General features: G+C 37.1%; 1 protein-coding gene across 4 annotated transcripts in view; it reads right to left on the minus strand.

Annotated features, from left to right (window-relative positions):
* The window catches only part of LOC125458118 (protein FAM13B-like), a 118,631-nt gene that overhangs the window by 23,887 nt on the left and 81,295 nt on the right, over positions 1 to 13,449 (minus strand). For 3 of the 4 annotated variants that reach the window (XM_048543025.2, XM_048543023.2, XM_048543022.2), the window contains one exon: positions 5,636 to 5,701. The exons of the other annotated variant lie outside the window; for it this stretch is intronic. In XM_048543025.2, the coding sequence (XP_048398982.1) occupies positions 5,636 to 5,701 (66 nt within the window). The remainder of the gene's footprint in view (positions 1 to 5,635; positions 5,702 to 13,449) is intronic. 4 annotated transcript variants of the gene reach the window in all.

The following is a 13,449-nucleotide window of genomic DNA, read 5'->3' on the forward strand; positions in this document are numbered from 1 at the left end:
GAGAACAGGGCAAGGAACACTCTTCAAACTAAGAGGCCTCTCCCAATATAGTTGGCTATTTTTAAACACCAAAAAAAAAACAAAGAAAAAAGAAAATTGTCACAATCACCTTACTGGCTTTAAGATTTCTTTAAAAACATGGAGTAGGCAATCACTATCTTAAAAATTAGAATTTCAGCTATTGTAAAACTGAAATTGTGTTATAACTCCCATTTGGTAGTGCAAACAGCACAAAATGAGTTTATGGCAGGACACTGTCCGAACCATCTGTCTGAAATTTCCTTTGTTCAGATATGAACAAACTGTAGTTACAGCCTTTCATTTTTTCTTTTGGGTTATTGCATTTTTTCCATTCATCTTGTCCTCAATGATTCTCCCAAACATTTTCAACACAACTCCATTCAAGGCATCACATTATGTAGAGTTGCATGTATTTTTGAGCGAGGACTCTTGGATTTTGATCAAACACAAATCTGGGTCAATTAGACTATTTAGAAGCCTTGTTGGGACTAACTGTAGTGTCTTCCAAAACCATCTCAGCACAATGCTGCAATGTATTATCCATATGATTCAATCACAATTGTTACAGCACAGGAGGTGGCCAGTTGGCTTAGCTACTCAACTATAAATTAGGAGTCACTGGGAAGCTTCCTTCATCCATCCATAAATACAAAGTGATCACTTGTGGTGCAGTAACACAGGTTAGTGCCGAAAAAGCCAGTTTCATAATCCTACGTAAAGTTTGAAGTAGCTGGGTGGAACAGTTCTAAGCACAGGGTGGACGTTTTCTGACCACGTGGAAGAAAACAAAATCTGTACAATTTTGCTATCCTTATGACTTGCAAACGGTCAGTTCAGAGCATTCATTTGGCAGATGGTCAGAAAATCCTCAGTCAGCATACGTTCAAAGAGAATGCACAAGAAATTACCATAAAATATCTGCTTTAATTTCAACAAGTATTTTAATTACTCCAAAAAACTATTAAAATGTTTTTTGGGAAAATTGGACACTTTATTTTTGCACATATTAACTTTCTAGATATTTCCTGCATTAAAACTGAAACTGATTAAGTTTAACTCTAGGTACATGCTAGAAATTTATATTACATGTGCGGAGTGTGGGTGTTCTCCTCAGCTTTCCCTCCTGGTGAGTATATTAATGGAAGTGGAACAGACACCAGTATTATAAGAACACAATCCCATCAGTTGATTTTCTATAACAATCTTTTAACATTCAGATTTAAATGGAAACTCTCCCAACTGACTTCAATTCTGGCTTGTGTTAGAGATCATTTAAATGCCAGGTTTTTCTTTCAAGAGCTGGAATAGTTAAATAAAAACTTGACAGCAAAATCACCAGAATCATGGACATTTGCAAGAAAGTTCACTCAGATCATGTGGCCACAGCCAGCTGACAAGTAGCCCCTAGCCCAACTTCTCTTTCCAGATCTTGGTCCGTAATTCTGCAGGCTAAAGTACTTCAAGTGCATAAGTGAAGTGAAAGACAACATCCTAAAAAAGCTTTTATTAGCAATAGAAAGGCAACATTTCTGACAGAGCAAACACATAATGAATTACAGTAGCATGGTTATATAGCAATGTTAATAAAATATCCTAATGTACTTCACAGGAATATTATTAAAATAAAATGCGTCACCAAGTCACACAAAGATGTATCAAAGCCAACCATCAAGAACTTACTCAAACAGGTTTTATGGAATGTCTTAAGGATGGAGGCGAGCTACAAAAGCACAGGTGGTGTGGAAAGGGAATTCCAAACCTTGGGCCTAGAAGACATGCATATGAATGATGGAGCAATCAACCTGAGATGCTCAAAGCGCCAGAATTAGACCAAAGAGCATTACAGGAGGCAGTGTAAGTGGGGCCATGGAGCAAAACCTAACTGGAATGCATTACGATATTTCAGAACTGTGATATTTGAATGGAAATTCTTTCAGATTCTAGTCTAGACTTGGTCCACAGAGCATATAATCAAGATTCACACTTCAGTAAAGTTCCGGGAGATTTTACACGGTCAGAGCAGTTAACTTTTGATTGAGATATAGTCAGGCATCTCACCAAGGTCTCACTTATCCTATTAGGTGAGAATGAAATAGACAGGAACATTTTAGAATCTATTATTACTAACAAACAGGGTAATAGGACACGATGATGATGATGACGATGATAATGATAATAATAAAAATAAAAAAAATAATAAATAAGACGACGACCAGAGTAAACAAAATTCATGAAAGAGATTGTGTTTGACAATTTCAAAAGAGTTTGATATTTTTAACTAGCAAGGTGGAGAAGTTTGTAGAGAATAAAAAGTTGCGAGAGAAAGCAAGCAGCAAGGAGGCCGCAAGAGCAACAAAGGAACAAAAACAGGTTAATGATAGTTGGCAAGAATTTGAGATGCTGGATATATTGGTAGAAATGTGAAGTTATCAAATTCACTAGTTTAAAAAGAAAAGAAAAAAATAAGCTTTTTAAAAACACAATGAAACTGGAATGTGAATTCTCTCCCTCAGGGCACTGTGGGTCAACTACAGCGTGTGGATCACAGCTGAAAAAGAAGGCAGCTCACCATCTTCAGGGGCAACGAGGGTCAGGAAATAATGCTGGCCAGCCAGCAATGCTCGCATCTCACTAATTAAAAAAAAGTTGGTATTGAGTGATTTTGGAGTCCTTGCACACAGATCATAAGACAATTAGAAAAGCAAATAGTATTTCAGCCTTTAATAAGAAGTTTGGAATACAACAGCAAAGGCGGCTTAACATAAAAAGATATCTAAAGCCACGAGATTAGACGTAGACAAATGTGCGCAAATTAGGGGTCCTCACACAAGGAAAAATATATCTGCCTAACAGGAATAAAACAAAAAGGTTCAAAAAGAATGGAACTCAAAGTGGGGGATTGTCCGACAAGAAGAATTGAGCAGACAAAGCACTCTACTACCATGTGTGTTTCAATGAGATCAGCTTAACAGAATATTTCCCCTGGCTGGGTAGTTCGGATCTAAAGATTAAAGTCACAAAATAAGGTTGTAAGACATTTAAACCCCGAGATAACTGGAAGTTTGCTCTTTACAAGATTTGCAAATCTTTTGGAATTTTCTATCCCAGAGGGCTGTGAATGCTCAGTTGACGAGTTATATTAAGACAGATATTGGCCTATTTTGAGGACCTACTTGAGATAAGGGGCATGAAATAAGGTGGGAAAGAAAAGTTGAGATATAAAATCATCTATGAATTTATGAAATATGGTTGCTAGGGCAAATTGACCTATTCCTAGTCATTATGTTCTTGAGTTGTTACAGCATCCTATGGTACTTATCAAAAAGCAACAGGGGTCCTTTCATTATCATGATTCTGGCCTTGCTGTGTGTGTTAGGTAGTTGCTGCCTTTTCCTAAAGTGTTACAATGAACTGGTTGTATGGCATCTTGGAACATGTAAGGTTTGCAAAGGCACTATATAAGTGCAAGTTCTTTTGTTCACCTCATTACCTAGGAAGCAGAGACAAACAAGAATAATAATTCAAGGAGGAATTCAATTTCACCAGGACAAAAATCAGCAGGGAGTTTCCACTTAACAACATTTTAAATGTCTCAATGATACAGGTGTGAAGGAACCAAAAACAAAAAATTCTGAACAAAAAATAAATAGCCGATTGGAGAGGCCTCATGCTTGAAGTCATAAAAGGATTGCATTTTAATATTTATTTACAATTTGTTCCCCCTGCAGCTTCAATGAATGTTTAATGTACAACATAAGAACTCAGCAGATCAAACCGAAAGCAGCAAAATGTTCACAACCAAATTTTGGTAAAAATCCAATCATTCTAATTTAAATCACCAAAATAAAATATCAGTGTCAATATCTTCAATTTCAAATTTTGAAAAGTTTTTGCATACACAAGCGACACTCACTTTTGACAACCTGATTAAAAACATAATTCACTCTTGAAATTTGAACATAACTATTAACTGCATTCAGATGTCAAAAGACAGAAGTACAAAACTATTTTGCCATCTCAATTAACTCTTCAACCTCTGACAGGTTTAGAGAAAAGACAACTCCCTCAACTGATCAATTTATTCCAGGTTCAGGTCATCTTACTCCAGTAACATTACTCCAATGTCAAGTGGCCATTAAGAACCAAAAATATCTAATGAACATTAAACCTTTCAATTCAGATTATTATTATTTATTATTATTATAATTATTTATTATTATTATAATTATTATTATTCCTTTATTTGCTTCTTTCCAATTACCCTCTTTATCAACTTTCATTTTTAAAGTTTGCTCTACTAATTTAAAGTGACTGGCATTGTTACATGAAAGAAGGGGGTTTAAAAAAGTCAGTAAGTAAAATATTCATGGTAGACAAGGATTTAGAAATGTTACAAAAAGTTAGGTTTAGATTTTAAAAATGCAAATCTTTTTGTTATCCTCCAATTTTCACAATATTTTCCCTCAGAGAAGACATTAGCAATTATGATTCTGATTCTATTATGTATGATAATTACAAACGGAGACATTTATCTGTGTGCACCACACCAAGTCAAAATCCTGATCTTAAAACTTCAGGGAACTGACAGTCAAATCAAAATAAAACAAGATTTATTGAATTTAGTCCAAATATTAGTGTACACAGACCAATTGGGAGATATACTAAATACATATAATGGATACTAATTCAGAATGGTAACATTAACCCTTTGAGTACTGAATATTTTAGAACTTTCAATTCAAAAACCATGATAGCAATCCTTCAATTAAAATTTTAAAATCCCACGTTCCAAAAACAAAGTATCTAAAAAATACCACTTCAATACGCTACTTTCTAGCCTTCAGCTCTTAAACATCTGTAATCCAGATTTCTTCTCCTTACTCAAAACAGGCTCCTTAAAAGATTACATTTCCAACTTTTGCCAGTCATCCTTCAGTATTTCATCCCCAAGGGCATTCTTTTAAATAATGACAGCTAAGCTGCTTAATCGAGACTCAATGCTGTGGAGTCAGATCTTGCCCTCAATCAACTTCACTTTGATGTTAATGGACAGTATCGAACCATATGGACCTATGTACCAGGAGATACCAAGGTCAAATTTCAGCATCCTATTGCCAGGGTGACAAGCAATAGATCTGGCATATTTTCAATTTGTGTGGCTCAATCACTTATACCTTTACACATTGGAAATCAATTATTCTTTTCTGGTGATTGCTCGATGTGCAGAGCCACTGCTACAATAATTAAGAGATGCAGACACAAGACATAAATCACAACTGTACTGAATCAAAACAACCACACCTATTCATAAAATGGTTAAAAAATGTAACTGACCACTCCAAGCAATGTATAATTTTTCAAATGTTAAAAAAACTAATTCAGGGTTGATAAAGATCACAGAACTGTGATCATTCCAGAATGAATTACTCAGTTCACCAGTTTTCAAAGGGTTAAAAATTAGTTTTCACTTAGATTCCATATGCCATGATTAAAGTTTTTTTAAACAAAAAGCCAAATCAATAAGACTTCCTTTTCCATGTAACCTGAAGCTTTTATTCTTGATATTTCTAAATGCTGGTTGACTGAATGCAGATCGATGGCAAAGCATACTTACCATCCCCATCTCTTTGAAGATGCATTGTTTTGAAATCAATGAAGGGAAAAGTGATTGTACATGGCGCTAATAGAATGAAAAATGGCAAAAATACCAGTGTGAGCAGCAAGCAGTCACAGACACCCCATAAACACAAAACAAAACAAAATGCAATCACAACTAATTCACTACCAGAATCAAAAACAGCATTTGCTTTTATGGTAAACATACAACATAAAATAAAACACTGAAAAGAGCTGTAGCAGATATATGGAGATCTAGATATGAAACTAATTTAATATAATGCATTGTAGGTCATTTCAAATTTGCATTTGTTTTAATAGTTCAGAGGACATTTACTCTCACACACTGAATCACATGAACATAAGATTCTGCATTATTACTAAATTAATTTCCCTTCTTGAAAGGCACAACACCCTCCAAAATTGTTTTGCCCACTGTCTCTCCAGAAAATGCGTTTTCTGCCAAAAGCAAAGCTGTGAGACTTAGCAGGTACTTTCAAATGGCGCCCAAAACTGGCAGGCAACCATTAAGTATCATTGCAGCAATGAGTAACCCAGAGATCAGAACATTAGAGAATCTCTTCAGATTGGTGTTAAATATTCAAATTGGGGAAATTAGCTTCTTTGCTACCACCGCAGCTTGTCACTCAGTCAAGCACTTGCTGCATCCAAAATCATTAAAAGAAAAAAAAATGAAGAGTAAGCTTATGTTATTGAATATTGAAATAGTGAAGTTCAACTTTGATAACAACCTATAAGCATTCAGTGCCATTAACACTGGAAAACATCCTAAAACTTCACAGGAGTATTGGCAATTAAAGCCTGGCACGGAATCACACGAAGTACCAGGACAGAAACTATCCTAGTAACAGTTTTTATTAGGATCTTAAACAAGAAGGAGGGAGAAGTAGAGTCACAGGGATTATGGGAGGTGGTGCTTGTGGTTCAAGAAAGAAGGGCTGAACAATGAGTAGTGGTTGAATTTCAGTGGCCAGGGTCTAAAGCCACCGATGCTAGAGAAATGAAAATTAGGGATGCAAAAAGGGTAAAAATTGGAGGAGCACAGATATCTCAAAAGGAGCTCAGGAATAGGGAAGAGACAGCCCATGCAGGGATGAGAAAACAAGTAGAGGGACAGAACTGGTGGAATGGGAATGGAACTCATGGCAAAAATTATCAAGCTAATGCTGGTCTTCTCAATTTTGAGTTGTGAGGATATTTCTTGCTTATTCAAAACCGAATTCCAGAAAGCACTGTGGCAAATCAGAAGCTGTGGAATTTCTGACAGGGAAAAGCAGAATGCCATTAACACGAGAAATCTAATGCTGTTTTCGGACAATGTCATTGAGGGTTAACATGTAGATGAGAAACAGGTGTTGGCCAAGAAATTTACATTGTTGGGTGATTACAGAGGCAATATTGCATGGAGAGAAGCCATTGCGTGCAACTCAGTAGCTCTAAATAAAATGAAAAGGAATAGAACTAAGAAAGAGCAGTAAACACTCTGACAAAGGACAATTGTCGGAGATTGTGATGTGGTCAAACCAAGCACACAGATCCAGCAGGAGGAAATGACAGATTACAAAATATCACAGATGCATGAGAGGTAATTTGTCTGATCATTTCAAGCCAAAAATCTGGCTGATAGGGATCAAAATGAAGTCCTTACAATTATTAGTGCAGACTTAGGGAAGCAACAACACATTGAGATTTTGGAACATGGAGGAAAAATAATATTTTAGCTCAACTTCTATTACAGCAATATGCAAGACAGCAGTCATGATCATGCAGTTTGCAAAAACAGAAAACCTCATTTCATTTAGGAGCTCTCTTGACTACGTTTGTCTTCATCTTACGAACGTGCCAAACTGAAGTTAAATTAACTGAAGTTATACGAGCATGCCCAATAATGATTTAAAAACATAATAGTAAGAAATCTTAATTGTGAAGTCAAAATAAACACAACCAGAACATGTGGTCAGAGTAAATGGGAATCATCAGAATATTATCACTGCAACAGAACCAAAGTTTGTTCAGTACTACAGCTTTTTCCCTTTTAGCCAAAAAAAACTTGGTTTTTAAAGGTAAACACCTTCTTGGGAAGAGACTAATGTTATTTTTCAAATTCCATACAAATCAGTCACATTGGGCTTCAATCAATAAGAGTTGGTCAGCTCACACAAGTCACAAAGCCTGATCTTGACAGGCTCCATATTAGTAAAATCACACCGAGTAGCATATATTTTTTCTACTGATTTTTTACGGATCTATTTGCTGATGTGTCTCATTTCTTGTATCTGTGGAATAATTTCCACTAGAGTGGAGAACGTGATAAATAATTATAGAATCAAGAAAACAATTTTTTGAGAAAGAGAAGAGAATAACAGCAGTAAATAGAAATCAGTAGAAATGGAAATCAAGGATTTACTTATGCAATACTGTACACATGTCAAGTTTCAGTAGTATTTTCAAAATCAAAATACTCAAAAGTTAGCCTGTTAGAACTAACCAATTTTCAATTTACATTGCTTCAACTTTGAATTTATGATTTTTTTCATTTGATTGCATTCGAGTCACTCGTCCAGTAGTCAACATGTTTCCCTGCCAGTAGTTGCAGCTATTCATCAACATTTTTCCAGCTATTCATCAACATTTTTCCTCACACCAGAAACCTTTAATTCTGTTGCCGTGACACATCAGAAAGTTATGATTAATATATTAGAATCTGTATACCACCCTGTATCTTATGCACCTTAGTATAGTCACCATTGGGGTATCTCACCTGGAATAAAAAGCATTAAATTGTATAAGCATTACTCAAATTTAGCTTCATTCTGCATTTAGGACCTTGATCAAAGGAATCAGAAATACACACAAATGCATCCTGTTAAAAGCACCCAAAGATTGTAAGAAATGCTGATGCTGGAGTCAGAGATAACAGTGTGGAAATAGAAGAACACAGCAGGCCAGGTAGCATTAGGAGGAAGAAAATTGACATTTTGGGTCAAGACCCTCTGAAAGTTTTTCTGAAGAAGGGTCCCAATCCAAAATGTCAACTTTCCTGCTCCTCTGATGCTGCTTGATCTGCTGTGTTCCTCTAACTCCACACTTCTGTTAAAAGCACCACTTATTTTCAAACCAATGTAACTGACTTCACTATGGACTCCAGTATTGTTTGTGTTATTGCTAGCTACAAGCTGTAATTCTCCTTCAACATCCACTGATAAATTGTAGCACAAAATCTGAGGGGTATATTACAGATTAAATTGAAACTAAAAAGTACTAGTTAAATCCCATTTTTATTTCAGGCATTGGGCATCACTGACAAAGGAAGCATTTAGTACCAATTCCTATTGGTCTGGAGATGGTGGCAAAGAACTGAACAATGTGTGAACACATTCCCAAAGTGGTATATCAGCACGTGAACAAGAAATTTAAAAAAAAAACGCAAATAGGTACTTGGCTTTGAGCTTTGTCCACTATTCAATAACATCGTGGCTAATCAGATTTTAACTTCAACATTTTACATGCTTGCACATTCCCAATAATCCTTCATCCCCTTGGTAATCAAGGATCTATCTACATCTGTCTTAAAAATAATTCAAGATTCTGCACCCACTGCCTTTTCAGGAAGGGAATTCCAAAGAGTTACAACCTTCAGAGAAAAGCTGTTTCCTCATCTTTATTTTAAAGTGGTGACCCCCTATTTTTAAAGCAATCACTTGTAGTTTTACTTTTTTCCACAAGAGGAAATAGGTTTTCAACATCCATCTGTTAAAGTCTCCTCAAGATCTTGCATATTTCAATCAAGTCAACTCTGACTCTTAGCCTGTCTAATCTTTCCTAATAATGCGTGCTGCAGGATTCAGCAAAAGGAATGGAGAGGTATTGCCAAACCTCGATGGTTAAAATGTAAGGGCAGCAAGTAGCTGTTCCCATGCGTCTGCTCCTATTGTTATTCTGTATTTCAGATTTAAAATATGGGGTGGGTATAGTGATCAGTGACTCAAGTTATACACTCCAACTATTTATTCCTTTGAAATGTTTCTGAAGGAGGGTCTAGGCCCAAAACATCAGCCTTCCTGCTCTTCCGATGCTGCCTGGCCTGCTGTGTTCATCTAGCTCTACACCTTGTTAACTGTTTATTCCAGCTACTGTTTTTAGATTTACGTGGCGTTTACATGGCTGGTAGGCACAGTTAAGTATCAGGTTAAATGACAGTGGCAGACATGGTTTTTAAAAATTTATTCATTCACATACTAGACAGTGTCACTTGTTGGGACAGCCTTTATTGTAAACCATAGCTGCCTTTTAGAAAATGGTGAGGTGCCTTCTTGAACTGCTGCAATCCAGGTGGTGTGACGACACCCACAGCACTATTCTGAAGGGGATTCCAGTAATTTAACCTCATAGCTATGCACTCCTCCTTATTTAATGACAGATGTAATATGCACAGAAAACCTCAAATTTATCAAATGATTTCCCTTTCATAAATCCACATTTATTCTGCTTCAGTTTGCTATTCCTTTCCGAACATTCAGTAACCACAACCTTTATAAATGGATTCTAACATTTCTCCCTACTACAGATGACAAATTGACAACTCTTGTTCTCCATTCTCCCTCATCCTACCCCCTTAAACAGAGGAGTTAAATTTGTTACTTTCTAGTCAACAGGAAATTTTAAACGATAACCACTAATGCGTCCGCTATCTCTCAAGCCAGATCCCTTAACATTCTAGTATGAAGATCATACAGCCAGTAATTTAACAACCTTCAATCTGAATAACCTTTCGCGTTCACATTCATTAACAGCATTAATTTATTTAAATTGCTCACTCAGGTTTTTTTGGTCATCTAGATTATCTGGGAAATTTCCTCTATCTTCTGAGAATAGATGCAAAGTTTCTCCATCATTTCTGTTCTCCAGTTTTTAAAACTCTGGTCTGCACCTGCAATGGGTCCATATTTGTCCTGGTTAATCTTTTCAAAGTCAGAACCATACAACAACAGAAACAGATTCTTCAGTCCAAATTGTCCAAGCTGGCCATAATCCCAAACTAAACTGGTCCCATCTGCCTTCACTTGGCCAGTATCCCTCCAAACATTTCTTATTCAAACAATGTTAGAGACAATTAGATAAGTGTAACTATACCCACAGCCACCACTTCCACTGGAAGTTCATTCCACCCATGAACCACTATTAAAAAAAAATTGCTCCTCATATCTTTTTCAAAGCTTTCTCCTCTCATGCCCCCTAGTCTGGAAATATCTCATCCTACGGAAAAGACAGCTGTTCCTATCTATACACCGCATTAACCTGTAAACGTCTATAAAAGGTCAACTCTCAAACTTCTACATTCCAGTGAAAAAAGTTCCAGTTTATCCAGCCTCTCCTTGTGACTCAAACCCTCCATTCTCAGCAGCATCCTGGTAAATTTTTCTGAACCCTCTTCAATAACAATATCCTTCCTATAAAAGGGCAACCAGAACTCCAGAAGGGGGCTCACTGTCCTGTACAACCTCAACATAACATCCTAACTTCTATACTCAAGGGTCTGAGCAATGAAGGCAAGCATGCTAAATGCCTTAATTACCCTGTCTACATGTGATACAAACTTCAAAGAGCTATGCATCAGAACTCGTTCTATGACACTACTCAAGATTTCACTTCTAATTGTTCTAATCTAGCCTTTGTTTTACCAAAATACAATACCACACATTTATCCAGATTAAACTCCATCTGCCACTCTTCAGCCCATGGACCCAATTGATCAAGGTCTCTTTGTAACCAAAAATAACCTTCTTCGATGTCCACTATACCATAAATCTTGGTGTCATCCACAAACTTACTAACCACACTTTAAACATTCTCATCTCAATATAAATGACAAAATTGGACACAGCACAGATTCTGTGGAACATCGCCTCCAGTCCAAAAAAAACCCTCCACCATCACACTCTGTCTCCTGCTGTTGAGCAAATCTTGCATCCAATTGAATTTTAGTTTATTTCTTGTCACATACTGAAGGATGCTTCTACGGTCCACATTTCTGTTACTTTTTAGTTTGCATCTGTAATTTTCACTTCCTTTTGAGAGGTTTCCTGATCCTCCTCAATCAGACTGATTGGTGCCAATGGCCAAGGTTACCATTTTCTGGCATTTTTTTGGCACTTCCTTTGATCAAGTACAATCGTTATCTTGAATTGTAAACCTCAGTAGATTTACCGTTCCCTTTGGGTGTTTGTGCCATTGGGGAATTTCTGTTGCAGACTTTGGGGAATTTCTTTGAATGGCAGCCACTACCTGTCTTTGGTCATACCTTTTTGCGACTTTCCCCAATTCGCCCCTCAAATTCATAATGTCCTTTCCTTGAACAAGATCTTAGTTTTGAAATCAACTATGTCATGTCTTTAAACTTAACGTGAAACTATCACATTATGGTGATACAGGAATGTTATTAATTTGCCTTTTCTCATTACACAATATGAAATTCAAAACTGTCTTATCCTTAGTTGACCCAACATGCACCACCAGATGCCCATTTCATACAGACTCCAGGAATTCTCAATCTATGGTATTAGCTTTGATTTGGTTAATTTAGTTTGTGCATAAATTCGAGTTGCAATAATAATCGCAACTTTAGTTTCCTGATTTATGCCATACCCAACATTACCACTACAGTTTGGTGGCTTGTAAATAGCTCCCACTAATATTTACAGCCCCTTCATATTTCTTAGTTCCATCTTGGTCCTTCAATCTAAGATCCTCTACTACTGATGGACTGTTCTCTTTTCTCACGACTTAGTTATACAAAGTTTTACAAGAACAAAGAACCCTTCAATTCATTGTGTCAATACCAGCCATCCAGTACCTATCAATTCTCAAACCTATCTTTCAGCACTTAACTGCAGCTTTGTTCGCTATGGTGCTTCAACTGAATCAAAATACTTAAATGTTGTGATGGTTCCTACCGATACCCACTACACTCTGGGTTAAAAAACTATTCCCTATATCCCTCTAACTACCTGCTCCTTGCCTTAAATTTTACAGCTCCTGGTTACTGACACCCCTAAGTGTCAAAAGTTTATTCCTATCTAACCAATCTTTGTCCTTCATAATTTGATAGATCTCAAATCAGGTCCCCACCTGCTTTAGTCTCCTCTTCGCTAAGGAAAACACAATCCCTACTGATCTAGCCTTTCTTCATAGCTGAAACACTCCAACTCAGACAACATCTTGTTGAATATCCGCTACACCCTTGTGACAGCAATTGCATCCACACTATAGTGTGGCGACCAGAACTGCACAGTGTTCCTGTTGTGGCCTAACATTTCTACACAGCTCCATAAGCTCCTTGCTTTTATATTCAATGCCTAGACTAATAAAGGAAACATACCATATGCTGTCTTAGCAATGTTTTCTATCTGCCCTTTGCCTTTAAGGATGCTTACAATTGCACAAAGTCCCTCTGGCCTCCTTGAAAAATTCAATCAAATCTGTCAGACAAGACTCTCCCTGATAAAGCCATGCTGAATATCCTTAATTAATCCTGGCCTCTCCGCATGAAGAATAATTACATCCCTTCATTGCCACACATACCGCACACCCCCCCACCCACCCCCTCAACACGGTAGCATGGGCAGCACGGTGGCTCAGTGGTTAGCACTGCAGCCTCACAGTGCCAGGGATTCGGGTTCGATTCCAGCCTCGGGTAACTGTCTATGCAGAGTTTGCACATCCTCCCTGTGCCTGCGTGGGTTTCCTCTGGGTGCTCTGCTTTCCTCCCACAGTCCAAAGATGTGCAGGCTA

The sequence above is a fragment of the Stegostoma tigrinum genome, chromosome 13, assembly GCF_030684315.1.
Source record: "Stegostoma tigrinum isolate sSteTig4 chromosome 13, sSteTig4.hap1, whole genome shotgun sequence".
Taxonomy (NCBI): domain Eukaryota; kingdom Metazoa; phylum Chordata; class Chondrichthyes; order Orectolobiformes; family Stegostomatidae; genus Stegostoma; species Stegostoma tigrinum.